This window comes from Argopecten irradians, chromosome 4 (assembly GCF_041381155.1).
Source record: "Argopecten irradians isolate NY chromosome 4, Ai_NY, whole genome shotgun sequence".
Lineage (NCBI taxonomy): Eukaryota > Metazoa > Mollusca > Bivalvia > Pectinida > Pectinidae > Argopecten > Argopecten irradians.
The window spans coordinates 37140010-37160255 of NC_091137.1; the positions used below are offsets into that span (position 1 = coordinate 37140010).

The window sequence follows — 20246 nt, forward strand, 5'->3', positions numbered from 1 at the left end:
AAAGCATCTGTCATATGTAAAGAAACCAATTTGGTCTTTGTCCTAAAATTCCAGCGATACTTTGACCACGATTTACAGTAAGTGGTGCCATATAGCTGAAATGCATTAATTGGACTGTAACGTCTATATTTCTGTTCTGTACAAACCCATATAATCTAAATATTTTAGCCACTCTTCTAAAGAAAGCAGTATTCCCCATCTAGTGAAACCCGCCTAATCTGAAATTGATTGAAAAACTGTTTTATAATCCCTGTTCACACACATTGTCTTTTCCTTGCTTAGGCTTATACAGTTATGAACTGCTCAATAATTTGAAGAGATTCACATTTTCCCAAGGAACCATGTTCCATTGTATCATGATTATTTTGATATGGTGGTGATGCTAAAACAAATTAATGAATAAGACAGAAATATGGACAGTGTATATGCTAGGTTTACAGTGAAACCTGTCTAATCCGACACTTTAGGGGAGTGACTATTTTAATCAGATTAAACAGGGTGTCGAAAGAGACATGTATTGTTTATGGCTATTGTTGTTCACGGGAATATGGCACAGTGTCAGATTTAACAGTACATGTACAAGTATATCAGAAAAGTCAGGTGTCAGATTCGATAGGTGTCACTGTCAGATTTGACAGGATGTCGGAAAAGTCATGTGTTGTATTAGATAGATTTCACTGTATTCCTACATAAGAAGCAGAAGTTGGCAGATATAGTAAGTATTGTATTCAACCAAAATGTAACAGGTCCAATTATGCTGCCTCACTTTTCTTGATTGGTGTTTATTGGGTCAATACAGTATGTAAAGTGTCAACAAAGACAAACACGTCACAGATTTCAATGATGTATTCTTTAATTATACAAAACAATGAGTTATCCCAGCAAATGTCCATTACCATGAGTATGGGCAAGTGAGTTCAATATCTGTAACAAAAGTTATTAAAAAGTAATTAAAATTGAGTGGTATTCCTAAACATTTCTTAAAGACTTGTAACCAGGATTGAAATGAATAACATTATACAATTTTCTTCACATACTTTCACGGTATCTTCAATGAATATTGTACATGATATTTATTTACATATATCGTTGTAATGTATATATTTAGCAATGGTAGTGCTAAAATAATTCCATTCAAATATGTCATATCTATGCAAATAATCTCTACAGCAAAGTTGGCGTTATTAATGCGCCCATTTAAAAAAGTTGTCATTATGCGCCTATTCATCAAAGTTGGCCTTAAAACACGTAACGAAGTTAGCGTGAATGCGCATATCTAATAAAATAGACGTTAGTGCGCCTATTTAACATAGGATTTTGTTGGGTAAAAACATACTGAAAGTTTTGCCGGCCATAACAAACATTGAACTTTACTTCGATCATATATTCGAGATATTTGCCTAAAGATTATAAAGGAAATCAAACATGTTCACAGTCATTTAACTTCCTTATGATCAAATCATTTCAGTTCAAAAATGCAGAGCTGATTGCCATACTTACTTGAGTCCAATAGGCGTAAAATTCCGTTTTCGTTATGAATCCATCACCTGAAAATACGTACAGATTAAGAGTATTTTCTGTGTCGAAAAAGATAACTTAAAGATGCTCGACCCTGACAAATGGGATTTTTTACTATCAAAAACAGGAGCAGACGATTTAGTCTTTTTCCTCATTTACAAGAGTTACTTACTTTACACCATTACCACCATTGAAAAGTTTGAGCTTCTAATTTTACTTAAGTTAAAAATATATATAAAAAAAAAATAATTGCATCCCGAAAAAAATCTGTGCCACTATATCCTATATGGAATAAAATACTGATTGCGCATGCAGAGGCAAAATAAATTATCTTATTACATTTTTTTGTGTTAATTAGACATACATGTATATATACACGATTAAACACTCCTTATTGTTCAAATGATGAATACCATTTATGCTCTGTCGGCGATGAAGCATTTTTAAAAGCTGGGTTTTTTTTTATCTGGAAGAGTTTTCCTATCGGCTTTAAATCACTGCTCGGTCTATATAGTCATTTTATGGAAAAGTTCGCACATATCTGATATATTATTAAGTAACTTGATGTACAAAAAGATCAATTTCTTCCTCTGAAGTTTTCCAAATTCATGCTAAAAGTAAATCAATTATTTAAAGTTTATGACGTTTACTGCAAGTTAAATTTCTTTTTGTCATAACTTGTGCAGACTAGGGAAACTATAATAAAAGATGAAACGTGTGCTGACAAAGGGAATTTGTTTCAAATATATAGGGACCCATCTGATGACATAAACTGATTAAGCATTTTCGCCATAGCGAATTACCGTCGGTGTCCATGCGATTGTAGAGAGCTGTAGTGTCTTGTAAGTCCAAATGATGATCACCATTGGCATCGAAGTTGTCGAAGAGTCCATGAGAGAACTCGAAAAGATCGGGGGCGTCTTTTGTGGCAGCCGTCACGTACTCGTGGCGCGTTATAGTGCCATCCTCTGTCAAACAGAAAATAGTTTCAACGAAATTGCAAGTAAAAACAAGCTATTTTACCGTTACGTTATGTTCTACGACGAGTTCCGACTTGAAACAATAAAATATGCTGAAATCAGCATTCCCGTTCCTGCATTTCTGGACACTTAGTGTTGTAGGTGTATGTATTCAGAATATGATTTAATTCGTGCCTTAGCATAACCATTGGTAAAGAAATACATGTTCATAACACAAGTATTGTACAATATCCAACAACAGTGATGTATACATTATACGACTGCAATTGTTTACTCATAAGATACCCTCCCCTCTCTCCAGCTCGCTCACTCATTGAACAACATCTATCATATTTCAAACTGTTCCCTCTTGTCAGCTCATCGTCGACTTGTCACTTATACCACAACCAAGGACTCCTATGGGAAGTCACCTAGCTAGCCATAGCATATTAGGGACCTCCGATCCACCCACCAACAAAGGAAACAGACAAATGTAGATGTAAGTGTAGTAATAGTACACTGTAACACTACATTTGTCTCGGGTCAAACATACAGAAAGGCCAATCAGGGTTTAGGGGAGCTTTGATTACACCTTGGTACATTATGTACCTGTGTTTGGAAGAAGTAAGAAACATACCAGAAGGATTGAACTTCATTATATATGGCAACTAAAATCGATCTTTTTAAATATTAATAGTTTTAATATATATATCTCTGCATTTCTGCCCAGAATTAACGTTTAATTATTTAACAGAACACACTAAAGTACGTTTATGACATTCATAAATTAACTTGGATTTATATCGTCACTTACAAAGTAAAGTTTGGATTTTTTTTTTAAAGTTTTATATTATTTCTCTGTGAAGGCAATCCCGGTAACTCTGATTTCTCTCTATTATACCTGTACACCCTTGTGATACTAGTGATTACTACTACTCACCCCTGTAATCATCACCACCGATAGTAGCAACAGTGGACTAAACAGGTCCATGATAGTTTGGCTTGTTACAATGATGACATAGATAGTATTTTCTTGTACTTATAAAGGATATATGGAGAGTTAACTCAAAACCTTGATTTACGTGTATCATAAACTGTTTTAAGAGGAAAAGTATCGCCGAGATAAGTGTACGAATCGTTATACATTTATGTACATAATGCACCAAAGAAACCAATATCCACTAACAACAGGGATGCTGAATGTGGTTGGTATACTAGGAACGGTTTGCCAGAATTGGTCGTGAACGCAGAAATAACGAAAGACTTTGAAATCCTACTGGAAAACATCTAAAGGATACCATAAATAATAAATACTGATACTGTTTTGGACCTCAAATGTCTTTAACCATTCACAACATATAATCTGTGTAGTATTTCATATGATATAGACATTGAGGCTCTCCATAATTGTTCAATTAAATTAAACGTTCAGTTGATACTTTTCTGCCGAACCCATGTACACCCCCTGCAAATCATGAATAGTATTAATCCTTTCTCTAGCGATTTCCTGGTGTTCCGAGACTGAAAATACTTACTTTCGTATTTAAAATGTAATATGTATAAAGTTGGATCATTACAATCCCATTTCTTTTTAATTTACACTCGTAACATAGGTATCATATATTATGCCCACATGTATATAATGTGGGGGGAACGCCACGACTTTCGAATGTTGCAAAATAATTTGCAATTTTGCTCTTTTTAAATTTCCTCTTTTGCAATATTTCATGTCATTTTTAGGTTCGGGTCAGGATGACCTATAGTCATCATGTTTCGTCCGTCGTCATCCGCCGTGCGCCGTGCGCCGTGCGCCGTCCGCCGTGCGTTAACTTTTTACATTTTGAACTTCTTCTCAAGTTCTACCGGTGCGATTTGGCTGAAACTTGCATGAAATGATCCTGACATGGTCCTGACAAAGTGTTGTTATTTTTCGGGTCGATCCGAAATCCAAGATGGCCGCCACAGCCGCCATCTTGAAAACACATTTTGAACTTCTTCTCAAGTTCTACCGGTGCGATTTGACTGAAACTTGCATGAAATGATCCTGACATAGTTTTGACAAAGTGTTGTTATTTTTCGGGTCGATCCGAAATCCAAGATGGCCGCCACAGCCGCCATCTTGAAAACACATTTTGAACTTCTTCTCAAGTTCTACCGGTGCGATTTGACTGAAACTTGCATGAAATGATCCTGACATAGTTTTGACAAAGTGTTGTTATTTTTCGGGTCGATCCGAAATCCAAGATGGCCGTCACAGCCGCCATCTTGAAAACACATTTTGAACTTCTTCTCAAGTTCTACCGGTGCGATTTGGCTGAAACTTGCATGAAATGATCCTGACATGGTCCTGACAAAGTGTTGTTATTTTTCGGGTCGATCCGAAATCCAAGATGGCCGCCACAGCCGCCATCTTGAAAACACATTTTGAACTTCTTCTCAAGTTCTACCGGTGCGATTTGACTGAAACTTGCATGAAATGATCCTGACATGGTCCCGACAAAGTGTTGTTATTTTTCGGGTCGATCCGAAATCCAAGATGGCCGCCACAGCCGCCATCTTGAAAACACATTTTGAACTTCTTCTCAAGTTTTTCCGGTGCAATTTGACTGAAACTTGCATGAAATGATCCTGACATGGTCCTGACAAAGTGTTGTTATTTTTCGGGTCGATCCGAAATCCAAGATGGCCGCCACAGCCGCCATCTTGAAAACACATTTTGAACTTCTTCTCAAGTTCTACCGGTGCGATTTGGCTGAAACTTGCATGGAATGATCCTGACATGGTCCCGACAAAGTATTGTTACATCTCTGGTTGATCACAAATCGAAGATGGCTACCATGATACTATATCTAATTAATTTCCTATATGTTAAGGCCCTTGGGCCTCTTGTTTGAAATAAAATTTGTTGAAAGAAAATGAAAATGATCCTGACATGATCCTGACAAAGTTACACCATATATAATTAATTTTACTATTGCCAAGGTAGTCAGATGACCGTTAAGGCCCTTTGGGCCTCTTGATGTGTATACATAATTTATCAGATCTGTTTTCTCGTTAACTAATGCTAGGTTTACACTATGTTCCCGGCGGCCACGGCAGCCCCGTTTCGGGCCACCGTGGACAAAACGTGGTGACCGCGAGACAACTTGAGACAACGCAGAAGGACGTGATAGACAAACGTGAGCGGTCGTGATTACCGTGGATGCCGTGCCAGATTTTTAAACTGTCAAAAAATTTGCCACGGCAGTCACGGCACAGATGGTAAACGCCACAGGACGTCATTAAACGGGATTGACGTAACAAAACGTAACAATGCGTGCGAGGCCGTAACAAAACTTTCCAGACGGTCCGTGGTGGAACGGGCAGCAAGCACGTTTCCCGGAATCTAACGGTGATTTCAAGTTTTGTGACGTTCTGTTGCGTTTTTCCACGTTTTATCACGGTTGATGCAGATTGGCTGCACGTTTTGTGCCGTTTTGTCAAGGTTTGTCAAGGTTTTGACGGCAAGCCAAGGTGGATGATAACCGTTTCGATACGTTCTGTCAAGGCACATCACGGCTTGTAGCGATTGAAAGCCCGACGTGATACGGCGTGTTACGTCTTATTACGGTCTTACGTTGCAACCAATATCTGATGAAGTATCATTGCCTGGCCTGGTACATATTTGCTACTTCATGGATTATTTGTATTATTAAATAGAAATAGTCATTATCAAACACATTAAAACCATCAAATTATACAAAAGCTATTATTGCAAAAGACAGATTAAGTGATTAACCATTACAGAAAAAAATGGCGTAAAAACACTTGGCTATATTAATTATATATTTATACCAAATATAATTTGTAATTAAAATGTGTTTGAAATGACATTTTCGGCAATAAATATTGTTTCATTTGCTTAAAAAAATCCCGGTATCAGACTTTCATCCCTAGTAAGCCTTGGCGGACCGTGAAAAACCTATCGGAGCTTGATCAAAACGTGTAAAACGTAGCAGACCTCATCAGATCGTAACAGGCCTAGTGGGAACGTAGTGGTATCCTTGATAGACCGTGCTAAAGCCGTAGTGTACCTTTAACCTCCCGGAACAGCACTTTCCCGTATATCCACGGTCCATGACGTAATCCGTAAAAGACCGTGGCAAAACTTCACAAGACCTAGCTGAACTTGAATACAGAGACAAAAATAGCCAAAATTCCACGGCGCACCACGTTTCGGGCAAACGGGGCTACCGTGATCGCCGGGAACATAGTGTAAACCTAGCAATATTAGAATTGAGTGTTAGAGACTGCATTGTATGGGCGGTATGTACACTTGATTTTTAAATGCAGAGATTTCTTATGTCGTGAATGGCAACCAAAAATATCTAGTGATATAATAAGTATATATGCGCGTCATGTTCGGATATTATTTTCAAAAAAGTGCATCAAAACTCCATACGAAATTAGGAACAAGTGTAGTTTTGATAACACATTTTTAACGAAACGATAGTACATTTCTAGCTATAGAGAAGTTCTAGAACAATTCAAATTTTTTTTTCAAAAATTATTGAATGTCTAGACATGGGATATAAGATTTACCAATTTATTAGAGTGAATATATAGTGGACTGGTTTTCATTGCCCGACTATTCACTTTCAATGTGCCTTTTTGATTAAATTACATGAACATGTGTAAAATGCAAGAAAATAGATTTACATGTGACATAATTTACATGCGTATCTCGCATGATTCTCATATGTTGCTGCACATAATTTATGCACGAGGCACATGTAAATGAGTGTCTCCATGATTCGCATATATATCTACGTGATTTACGCACGTAGAAATTAACGCATGAGAATCATGCGTATATCGTATGATTCTCATATGAAATCTCACGCATGATATACGGGTGTGCTCTTAAGGTTGTATTCTTCTGAGGTTTCAAGTCCCGTATGAAGTCTCGTTTCGACAAAGATCAAACGAAGTTATGAGATTTTCAATAAAAATCTATCAATATCTGTAGGAAGATACCTGTTGTCAAATTTTGTCAAAAAATTACATTTCTAGCTTTTGTAGATTTTTTTTTATATGGTGATTATTAAGAAATGGCCCATTTGGCGGCCATTTTGAAATTGTGTCATTTTTTCGCTTTGAGTAGAGCCACAGTTTTTTACCATTTTTTACTGAAATTCGGAGTGTTTACTTAAATCATCACGTGCGCCAGTATTTTTAGCTGTATCGAGGTTATTTTTTGCTGTTAAATCTTTACTGGAGGTTCGTAGGTATTTAAAATACTAGATAAAAATAAATTCTACAAACATCTTTTTACATATCTAAACACCTCATTCGGAAATTATGGGCTTTAATCTATTGTGTATATGGTCAAAACGGCAAAACAAAATTCCCATAAACTTCTAATATTTTTGTCAATTAGGTATCTTTGGATGACAATAGCTCAAAAAAGAGCACACGGACATATGTTTTTTCTTCTATTTTCTTTCATGGCATGAACTCCTATTTTCAAAAAATCTATATGAGAAAAAAAGTTTAATACAAGAAAATTTTGACTTCTCAGAGGAGTACATCCTTAACAGCTCATCAACGCATAAAATTTTCGCATGAAAAGCTTGCGTTTCACACATGTATTTCACGCGTGACACTTTTGCTCTTGTAGTTATACTGTAAATATATAATAGTATGGTTGTATAGAAATGTTTGATGTTTTCATGTCAACTAAGAATATAAAATAACAAGTTTTGTTATATAAACCATTCTCATCATTGGTCCACCGTCAGCCACGAAGATAATTCCAAACTACGAAAGGAACTACATCGAACATTTTTGGTATTGGATATACCTTTTTGAATCTGTTATTATATATTATAAGTTATTTTTAATACCTCGATAGATATCTATAAGCCCTCTGTTCGACAATAAGCTCCCTCTCCCTTTTATCATTTTTTGGAACGAGGGTCATGCTCAGCAACATGCCCCTCTATAGTTTTTCTTCTCTCCGCTAGGTATCGCTCCGAAAATACAATATTTAGGAGCGCCTCATAGCGGGGGAGAATTGGTACTAAGGCAGGTAATTCATTCTATATAGCTCCCTTACAGGGCTACATTGTACGTACTGTTAGTGTCGGCGAACACGAAGAAGTCGTGGAGTTCGACTTTGCTGAAGTGAGCTGTGTCGTGATCATAGTTGACGTTGTTCCACAGTTCGTCCACGTAGTGGGTGTAGTCGGTGGTGGTCTGACCGTGGTGGTGGCCATGGTTACCATGGGTCGCGCTGGTATTGAACAAAAATCTAGAAATCAATACTGTTCATTCATACTAAAAACATATAGGCCGGAACTCGGAAATATGGAGAAAAAAAAAATGTTTACCTGCTAGTCACATGGATCAGAGTATTTTGTTACAGCTTACATACCCACCAGTGTCTGTAATCCATTGTTTTCTACATAAAAACACAACAACTGTAAAATCATACACTTCATGGTGTTTAATTGGTGCCAAAACCCGATTGAGGACGATTTTGTGTTATTTTTGTTGAAATGAAGGTGCTATCGCCATAGTGATGCCACTTTGAAAAGTATTGAAAATCCCAACAGCAGTAGGCCTAACTGTTTTTGTTTTTGAAGACCCACTAGAAAAGCGATTTTTAGCGACTAAAGCTAGGTGGCATGGCGAGCTGTACCATCCTTTTATTATGCACCATGTATGATTGTTACCGTCTTTTATTAATCATATCCATAAAACGTCTTTAAACATGATCTTTTTATATTGTAACTACTTCTTGGATCCCTGTGTTACACAGCAATCGCAAAATTGTCCCACACAAAAATGACCTTCTACATGGTAGTTACTGAAAAAAATGCAAGGATCCAAAATCGACTGACGACAGTGGAAAACCTATAAAAAATACTTCAAATCCTTACGGATATTTCATAGGGAATTATGATTATATTTTGAAAATAGAATAAGTCTTTACCACAGGACTAGCGGAACACACAACAGCAGGGCTAGTAGTGATGGAATCGTCATGTTGAAGTCACGAGATCTTATCTACCACTGTCGTGTCCACCGCGTCATTGTTTTAGATAAGGCTTCTGATAAAGTGACCTCCTTATCACGGTCTTCACATGTACATATATTACGTAATACCCATGTAATGTTTTTATATTTTTCTACCTCTAGGCCGTACACGAGCACATGTATTTCGGAAGAGATAAGCTAAAATGTGTCTATACGGATAACGTCACCATCACCATGCCTGAATTTGATGATTTTTGTTTTACTACCATTAATGATTAGGCTGCATTTCCCAATGTACTTTTCTAGCGAATTCAACATTCCAATTGCATACACAAATAGAAATAATAGTTACTTTGTATAAAATCACTTTCTAACTCAGTCACAGAAAGAGTAAACAAAACAGGCGACAGAATTACTCCTTGAAATAAGCCGCAATCATACTTGAAGAAATCGTTTACAGAAAACATTTGAATTTGACACAATTTGTCCGTATACCATAATCATTTTTATCACACATTTTGTCGATTAAGACAGTTTTTTAGTCAATAAAACAACAATAAGATAGTCGTTTCTTAAAAAAGTTTTATTTATAAAGACTGTAGCACTAGAATAATATGGGCTGTCGATAGGTTTTTTCTAAAGTCAAACTGGACGACTGTACATTCTTCAGTCTTTCATAGATTACTTTTGCGAATTTAGTATTCAAGACAGCTTACCGGTGAAAATCAGTATAATTGTCAGTTATATCTTACCCCCTTTCTGAGTTAAAATATCATTGTATAATAGCTCCAATATTTCAATTTTCTGGAAGGAAACCCGATACTCCGTTAGACGGTGGCTTCCTTCCGCCAGCAAATTTCTATATGTCCTTAAATGGCCACGAAAGACTTTATACACTAACCACCTACTTGTATGTGTCCTCACGTTGCACTCATCAACCCTGGATTATCCCAATATATTTTTCCGGATAATATTATTGTGTAAGTGACACCAGTACCGCTCCCAATATCCGGAGGTCAGTATTTTTATAGCTTTAAGACGTAACACATTTATTCTTTTATAGCACAGTATCTTTACTCGAACTCATATATGACGAATATCCTTACATATATTTCGAAGTATTCTGTTGATACGGCGGAATTTTAAATTTCATTTTCAAGTAAACTGAATTCGAACAATCGATTACTCGATGTGGTACCGTGGTTCCGCCTACTTCAAATTAATAAGGTTTGGCTTTTTGTATTTGTATCTGCTGTTGCAACGTAATATAAGAGTATAGACATATACATGATATACAGTAAACTATATATGGATATCTAATGAAAAAAATATTTTGAAATCAATCGTACATCATTTATGTAACTTACAGTTAAACCTCGTTGACACGAAGTCGACATAGCAAGATGTTTTCGCGGGTTAAACATTTCACAATTTAATTGGACCTAAAGCTAGAAAATTAAAATTTAGCGAATCAAGATTTCGCAATTAATTTCAAGGGTACCAATTATTGTTATTTCACTGATCGAGGTCTTGAGGCTATGGTGGTAGCCTGCGACATCACAAAAATAACACACCCGTGACAATAATCTTCTATACAGGAATTCGAATGGTGATGAACTTATCATACACAAACCATGTTTTCCAAATCACGATATAACGATACAATTCATGTTGTCTGTACTTTTGTCATTTTTGAAGTTACACTTAAACAAAATTATAGACATCTTTTTATTATTAGTTCTTGTACCAAGTTTTTACATGCGAGTTGCCCAAGAATTTCAAACAATATTGTTTTTCGCCATTCAATGCCTACATAATATGAATATATGGAATAGGAAACAAGCTAAGAGCTTGTCTTTATTCCTTCTCTCATGAACAAAAATCAAAATGTCATAGGTCGGCAGATTATTTCCGGATAGTTCGGCTTTCCCAACCTCCTAAACCTAATATATCAGTAAGCGACATTGGTAATGCACCAAAATACCAGAAACATATATACATAGAGATTGGCAACTCCGCCATTTTCACGATCGGCAGATGTACATGTACCTCTGTATGTGCTTAGGTTTTTTTTTAGATAAACTCTTAGATAGTTAAATAGAGCAGGATATGTTATAAAAGTTCAGTAATTTTCAGATGGTTTGAGTACTATTTTGGATAGAAAAAAATAATGTTTTAACTTATGTTTTAATAATAAAAAATGCTCTTCCGGTTTTAAATGTGTGATTTTCGAAAAACCAGGTAAAATTGATTATGTTCATGCTTTCATAAATCATATCAAATAACGTCAATCGGGAAAACGGTCACATCAAACCATGATATAATGTTTAAACTTTATGTTGATGCAAAAATATCATGTTTAAAGGAATACACTTAAAAGTAGTTAGCCAAGGGGAAAATGCCTATAAACCGGAGGTCTCGCTGCCTGTCAACAAATACAAAGGAGTTTCCAATCTCTATGTACATATCTCAGAGTAACTCCGCTTCGTTCCACTTCATTCCGTCAGTACTGACGATGCAATCGGAACGTTATCGGATGTATAACATGAGAGTTGCATCCGAGGAGTTCCGACAGTGAAACGGAGGGAAGAAATTCTGATTAATTAGAATGTGTGATTACTATCAAGTTATAAAATGGATAGATCAACACTAGAAAATTACGAATTTATAACTACCGGGCGACATGTACCATATTATTGAGAGTAAAATGCGTTCTGTACGTTGACCTATGGCTGAGTTGACGTTCCGTTCTTAGTTCAACTCCACATAGTTTATGTGCCAGGATAGCATACAAATCTAAACATGCACCACGAAATTTCGTGTCCAGAAATCCGTATATAAATGGATTGAGACAACTCCGGAGATATGGAGATCGCCGACCAAGCCTCACAAACACATATCCAAAATTGTTTTTGTTTAATTTGGCGAACGTCAGGAGAAATGATATGGTGGCCGGCAGTATGCACAGAAGACAGACCACAGCTATGATATAACACATCTTTACGACTGCATTATTTCTCTGCTGTCGCCGTTCGCGTTTTTCTGACAGAAATGCACCATGATTGACATTTGTCGACATCCTGTTGTAAAATACAGAATTGCATCCTCGCTTGTCTTCAGAAATAAGTCCCCCATTTCGAATGCTATATTGACGAAGAGTTGAAGCATCCAAATTAGAGTCCATCGTTGTGAGAAGTCTTTTTGTGGATTTACAACTACCAGTCAGGTCCTTTTTTGGTTTCCTCTTGATTTGATTTCGTGTGATGGTAGTTATTTCTTCAGTATATTTTTCGGTGGCATAGTAACATTGAGAATGATCGCTTTGGTCTTCTCGCTGTGTACTGGACATACCGTCACCATTTTCCTCCGAATGTTGAAATGCTTCCCCGGATATGTCACGAATTTCCACGTCTTCATATTCATCGTTCGTGTTTTTTGCCATAAACTCGTCAGTTTCGTAGGCATCTGGCCAGAAATCGTCTGGCATGGAGGCTATAGATGTAACAGCACCCTTTCTTTTCCTAGCGTTTACAATTTCGCGTCGATCTTTGCTGCCCTGACTGCCCGTAGCCATGCCACTATCGATATCCGACATGCTATATTTTCTGTCGCTGTTCTGCAATTGCGTAATATCAAACTGGTATTCCACACAATCCGAATTCCTTGTATGAAACACACTTCGAGGATGGGTTTCAGACACAAAGTTGCTTTCGTCTGAACAAGTTGAAGACGTTGGGGATGGAGAAGGGTGATACGAAGGGTCAGCTTTTATTTTTCGCAGATCTGCTTTGGAAAACGTTTCTTTTCGCGAAACTCGTTTTGAAATTCTTCGCCGTATGGATGCGGGAATTAAGAATTTGTTGTTTCGTTGACGAAGATACTTCCCTAGTTGAAAATAAACACCAACAACAGCTGTGGACGCGACATAAAGCACACACACAAAGAAGTATATGACGATCTTTGGAACCACTGAGTCTTTGTAGGAATTATCAATGCCACACTTCTGCAGGGTGACGTTATATGACACTAACTCTATCTCCTCCATCCCCATCATCACTGGGACGGGCGTGAGAGCAAGAGCCAGAACCAGGACAAGGATACCGCAGAGTAGTCTCCCTTCACGGTACCGGATTTGGCGATAGGTTGGTTTACACACCTTTCGGTACCGGTCAATAGCGATGACCAATGTCACGGCCACAGCTGAAAATATCACAACTTGTTCCAGATAATGCTTCATTTTACACCCAGCCGTGTTGTAGACGGAGTACGGATGCATGAAATACGTGACGTCCATAGGCATAACCGTGATACAATTCAGAAGGTCAAGGACAGCCAACCAAACGATACAACCTTTGAACGTCGTCTTCGTCTTCAGACGACACGTGTAAACTAAAACGACATGAAAGTTCCCAATCAATCCAAAGATACAGATCAGTGTAACTACAGTCACTAGTACTAAGTTCTGCTTGTCGTTTTGGCGGTCAAAAAACTCCAGCGAATATGTATAGTCCGCCATGGCCATCACCGGACGTTTCGTTAGGTATTTTTCGCTGAAGATTAATGTTGGAAAAAAGATATTTCTTCGTAGTAATCCAAGTATGTAAAAAGAATCTTCAAAACTACAGATTTAGTGTTTTAGCTTGAAGTAACTTGTTAACATAAACGTCGTCCAACTTTCGTGTTTCTCCGCCATAGTAAAGTGAGAAACGGAAGCGTGCGGTGGTTTACACTACACAGAAAGCGGGCCGCGGTCAAGGTACGGAAGCTGCGCTCCTCATTGTTTTCCGTAGGCGGCGATTAAAACAATACTGTATTATGCGACACTTAACTTAAGCGTATATATCTATGTAGTAATATAGATGATATGTACTCAAGTAGTCTATTGTCCTCGTGGAACCTTTCCCTATGGCCTACATTTGTATTTGAGTCATTCTTAGTGAAAATAAACGTAAGCGTATCTTCCTCACCTAGATAGCGGATATTTCCTCTGTAACTTTACAAATCGCACACCTGCTATAAGGAAATCATGGTGTATACTTAAGGCATAACAAAACCAATAAGGATTTCTATATATGGCTCAGGTAATATCTGTTGTCTCGGCCTCTTAGCAAATTGTTTAAAGAGTTTTACTATTTGACTCATGTGACCTTGAAAGAAAGTCAAGGTAATCTATTTGAACAAACTAGGTAGCCCTCATCCCAGCATGTCATAGGCTAGATTTCTAGGTCTCTTGATTAATGGAGAGAAGTCGTTTAAAGATTTTAACCTTTTGACTCCTGTGACCCGAAATTTTAAATCTTTATTTTATACATAGGAGTACTGTGTGTACCTTTTTTCAGTAAACCGATTTGTAGGTTAACATTTGTACAGTAGTTTCATGGAAGCTCTTTTGGTTCCATCAAGGCCACGCGTACACCCATATGTGTGCGGTGAGGGAGGGACTTTCAATCATTCAGCCAATCAGATTGCGTGTTACATATTCATTTTGTAATGTAATGTGAAAAACGACTAAGCCGCAGTAAACATCTCCTCTCATCAATTCGACCAAGACAATACAATGACATGTAGCTGTTATGGAAACACAAATGACAAAAACTCTCCATCAGATTAGACAAGTTTCAATGTTCAATAAAGTCATACATATTACATATAATCTTAGAACATTAATTTGCAAAAAAAAAGTAACAAACGTTGTGTATCTTCCCAACATAGAACAGACAGAGAAAGGACAATGCCTAATGGTATCATACTCACAATAACATTTACATACTCAATGTGGATTGCCAGTATGCATCCTGATCTATCAGAGTTACTTCCCTTGAATATGTTTCCGTCTTAGGAATCTTGTCAGAGTTACTTTCCTCTAATTTGTTTGTCTCGTTAAGTACATCAGAGTTACTTCCCTTGAATTTGTTTCTCTCCATCAGTACTGAAGCAATTTTATAAGAGTTACTTCCCATGAATTTGTTTCTCTCCTTCAGTACACCAGAGTTACTTTCCTTGAATTTGTCTCTCTCCTTCAGTGGGAGTTATACGAAGGGAAGTAACTCTTCTAGATCAGAATGTCTTAATGTAATTTTGTTTTAACTTCATTCACAAATATACCACTTTTGTTGATATCCAACCAGCAACTACAGTTGTGATACAGCTGATGAATCTGTATGTAAATCCTGTCAATTATATATGGTAAAATGAAAGCTGTCATCCATTTGTTCCCGTTCTAATAATTAAGAACGTTTACGGACGGTTTTCACAAATAAACCATAATACATGTATATAATTATTTAGTTACCTTAATACATGTATATAATTATTCAGTTACCATAATACATGTATATAATTATTCAGTTACCATATTACATGTATATCAATTAATCATTCAGTATTACTGTCAGTAAAGGACCGGAAGTGTGAAAATGAATTTGAAGAAAGGAGACATATAAATGGGTTTACGAAGTGAAATTTTTGAAAATTAGTCAAAAGAGTTACTACAAAAACCATGAATTTGTTTCTCTCCTTCAGTACACCAGAGTTACTTTCCTTGAATTTGTACACCAAGAGTTACTTTCCTGGAATTTGTTTTCTCTCCTTCAGTGGGAGTTATACGAAGGGAAGTAACTCTTCTAGATCAGAATGTCTTAATGTAATTTTGTTTTAACTTCATTCACAAATATACCACTTTTGTTGATATCCAACCAGCAACTACAGTTGTGATACAGCTGATGAATCTGTATGTAAATCCTGTCAATTATATATGGTAAAATGAAAGCTGTCATCCATTTGTTCCCGTTCTAATAATTAAGAACGTTTACGGACGGTTTTCACAAATAAACCATAATACATGTATATAATTATTTAGTTACCTTAATACATGTATATAATTATTCAGTTACCATAATACATGTATATAATTATTCAGTTACCATATTACATGTATATAATCATTCAGTATTACTGTCAGTAAAGGACCGGAAGTGTGAAAATGAATTTGAAGAAAGGAGACATATAAATGGGTTTACAACACTTATAGTTATTACAGTTGTTTTCTTGCCAAGTTAACATAAAAAAAAACTTGCTGAAAAAGATATATTCATATAACTATCAAATAACTGTGTTTTAGCATCTTGGGTATAAATGCAAAATAGCTACACATACAGAATTTTCTATGTAAAAGCAATATTTACGGTTCTGGGCAAAAAATGATAAAATCAGAAAATTTAATAACTGTTCCGGTTATCATTTTGGGATTCTCTGGGCCTGATAGTGAAAAGATTAGTTTTAGGTTGTTAACCCTATATCCTCATAATGAATTGTCCAATCTTACAATTGGAATAGTTCAAGAACGTCTTCAGGGGAAAAGGCATCAACTGTTGCTGATTTGAAAATTACATTTTTCTGGTAATATCTGCATTTTAATTTCTATTTTCATTTTGGTCCTTGAAATCATGCATTCATACAAAAATATTCACAACCAGCTCACGGATTAAGCTATTAATAAAGTACAAATTGTTGATAATATATGTATGCATATATATTACTGACTAAGCATATACACATACTTAATATATCGATCATTAAGGATTTATTTTGCTTTATACACCTTGCTTTAAAGTGAATAGTCGGGCAAAGAAAACCAGTCTAAATGCGTTCATTGGCCTTCCAAAAGTTCTCGCATATTAATACGACGGCCAAGTTCTGCTTAGTTTCCCAGTTCTGACCATTAAAGTAAAGAAAAGCCGAAAGCATTGAAAGCGAGGCTGCGTGGAAATGTAACCACGGACATAGTGAACCGGGAGGACGTTTTAGAATTTCCATACTTTAAATTAATTTCTTCGTACGCAGACAGATTTTGACGAGAGATTTTATTTTTCCATTTCATAAGAAATTATACTGGATACATTCACACCATTTTTACCGACTTTAGCCATCCTTGCCCAACTGTTCACTTTAATTCAATCCAAACTTTTTGTAAAGATGAGGTTTTAATACTGAAACAAGCATCAAATAAACTACCAATACATTCTTGTCGATAGAATGTTGTCAACTCAAGGAACATCATTCACTCTAGCAAGGTATTAAAGAGCTAGAGCAAGATTTATTTAGAATTCTCTACAAGAACTCGTTTGTTTTATCACTGGTAATACAAATATCTTTGGGAGTGTTTTTTTTTTCTTTTTTGGCTTAGTCGCCTTTTCAACTGTTCGTTTTGTGTGTACTATTTTTGTGCTGTTTATCTATAATGATATTAGTTGCATGTTAATTTTGCACTTATTAATATGTTCGCATATGAGTCAAATAAGAGGAAAAAAACACGGATAAGTTGATATGAATGGTCTGTTTCACTATTTACAATGTATTTTCTGCATGAAAGAAGAGGTTTTTGATTGATTATGATTACAATTGTAAAATGACAATTCAAATCGCTTTTTACCGGTACTAAATTTTGTGATTTCTATTTCAAAAGACGGTCGCAAAGATCAACATTCGCAAATTTGAAAGTGTTTTTTAACTCCTGTCCATATAAATGAAGCAGATGTCATATCGCAGATATAAACTTTTGCGAATTTACTTGGATAGAGAAATTTTTTTTGAAAGAAAGTTGTAGTAATTAGAATCCATCTGAAACATCAGTCATCGTCACAAGCAGAAGGGAAAAAACCACAATACCATGGTACGGACAACACATAGCGAAGAAACTTGAGCAACAGCAGTTGATTAAATTAACATGAAGCTGGACGGCCCATTACAGTACAATTAATTAGTGTGTTAATTTACTGAATAATGCATACACAATACATCAACAACCTGTAGAATTTCTAATGCAAAATAAAAACACCAAAACATTCTTCTCACACACTGAACGGTAGTTACTACTATGTTTTTTAAACATCACATCATTCTACACACACGTATCTTATATAACATCAATTGTAAATGTACACTGAAACTTAACTCATTTACCCCTGGAAAATTTGTTATGAATTAGTTCTGCCTTTGAATAGAAGTGTTCAAATGTGTCTACAGGTTCGAATGGGTTAAATGTTATTTAAGGTACATGTAAATCAAATATTTTTAGATGTCCAAAAGCTATAATTTCATATCGAAATCAATAAAATCAGTCATTGTGTCTATATATATTCATTTTTTCCCTTTAACATTCATGTAGTTCGATATTCATAAATTTATGTATGCAGAGTTAATATCCCAACAATTACCGTATTCAGAATTCCAAGAGTTGTCTCCCTTATCCAAAAAATGCCAGTGATAGTCTCAATTCAACAAAATAAGAGGAAAAGCAAAGGTAGTAATATCATGATCGTTATTTCCTGAAAAGATACTTTTGATCAAGGAGGTAATGTACTTCAAACTTCACTTTTAGCAGAATCTCAAATTAAATTGAATAGTCGGGCAAAGAAAACCAGTCTGAATGCGTTCATTGGCCTTCCAAAAGTTCTCACTTATTAATACGACGGTCAAGTTATGCTTAGTTTCCAAGTTCTGACCATTAAAGTAAAGAAAAGTTGAAAGCATTGAAAACGAGGCTGCGTGTAAATGTAACCACGGACATAGTGAGCCGGGAGGACGTTTTAGAATTCCCATACTTTAAATTAATTTCTTTGTACACAGACAGATTTTGACATTTTGAGATTTTATTTTTCTATTTCATAAAAAATTATATTGGATACATTCACACCATTTTTACCGACTGTTCACTTTAAGCATACAGTACAAAAAATCATTTTCAAGAGTTGGGTCTTTCTATCAAATCTAGGATTATCTTCAAAACGCTAAAGAACAAAACAGTTATGTCCCTTAGCAAGGTTATGAAGGTATTACAGCATTGTGTATGAATGGGGTAAAAGCATAAAATTAAGCTTGGAATATTTTCAATAAATTTTTGGTTCCCTTTTTAACCATATTAGTAAACACTCAATATCTAACAAATTAAAATAATTGCAATATGCATAATTATAATGCTTGAAGCATGTTTTTGTAGAAAATGACATGAATCAATTCTGAAATACACATCCTAATTCTTTGGTAATTAATATGGTTTATATTTTCAATTATTGCATTATTAACAGGCAATACTGTATTGTCCTAAACAGCTCAGCAAATTTTGGCTTAGCTACATATCTATCTTAATTCTCTATGAAACTATCTTGCAAATTGTCCGTCAAAATGCTATATATCTTAATCCTCTATGAAATTATCTTGCAATTTGTCCGTCAAAAATTACTTTTATACCCAGTTAATCTGTAAAGAACAATTAGGTAGCTCAGTTGTTATAATGGGGTCATTTGTATTTCCAATACACAAAAACAATTGGGGGAATGAAATTGAACATGCTCCGATTTTAGAAATTTTGTATGGATATATAAGATAATTTGATGGGGATAACATTGAGTGAAATACACATTTAGCACAATACAATACTGCAAACATTACTCCACTTTATTCCGTGAAGAATGATTACACCGACTACAGAAGATGAAACAACATGGTATACAGCAAAACTATACGTGTAAAATACAGTGGCCCATTCTTGCTGACTTAAATAATATTTATCTAAAAAAATAAGTATATCTATAAGTTTAAAACAATTAAAAAATATATATCAGTCAACAATTATCAGCAACAATCCACTTAAAGAAATTAACAATACATATACACATTAAACTAATCAGACACAATTAGGAAAAATTAACTACTTAATGAAATAAACATTTAGCACAATAAACAATAAAG

The 20246-nt window shown here is 35.6% G+C and overlaps 2 protein-coding genes across 2 annotated transcripts; both read right to left on the reverse strand.

Annotated features, from left to right (window-relative positions):
* Positions 1–831: 831 nt before the first annotated feature.
* Positions 832–9595, reverse strand: LOC138321536 (uncharacterized). The gene is made up of 5 exons (XM_069265284.1): positions 9454–9595; positions 8594–8751; positions 2322–2486; positions 1501–1547; positions 832–924 (listed from the first exon to the last, which is right to left on the reverse strand). The coding sequence occupies exons 1-5, from the start codon at positions 9504–9506 to the stop codon at positions 874–876; spliced, it is 474 nt and encodes a 157-aa protein (XP_069121385.1). The 5' UTR covers positions 9507–9595; the 3' UTR covers positions 832–873.
* A 466-nt stretch (positions 9596–10061) lies between these two features.
* On the reverse strand, positions 10062–14224 carry LOC138321535 (dopamine receptor 3-like). Its single transcript, XM_069265283.1, has one exon. It carries the CDS (start codon positions 14017–14019, stop codon positions 12169–12171), a length of 1851 nt encoding a protein of 616 aa, XP_069121384.1. The 5' UTR covers positions 14020–14224; the 3' UTR covers positions 10062–12168.
* Positions 14225–20246: the final 6022 nt, after the last annotated feature.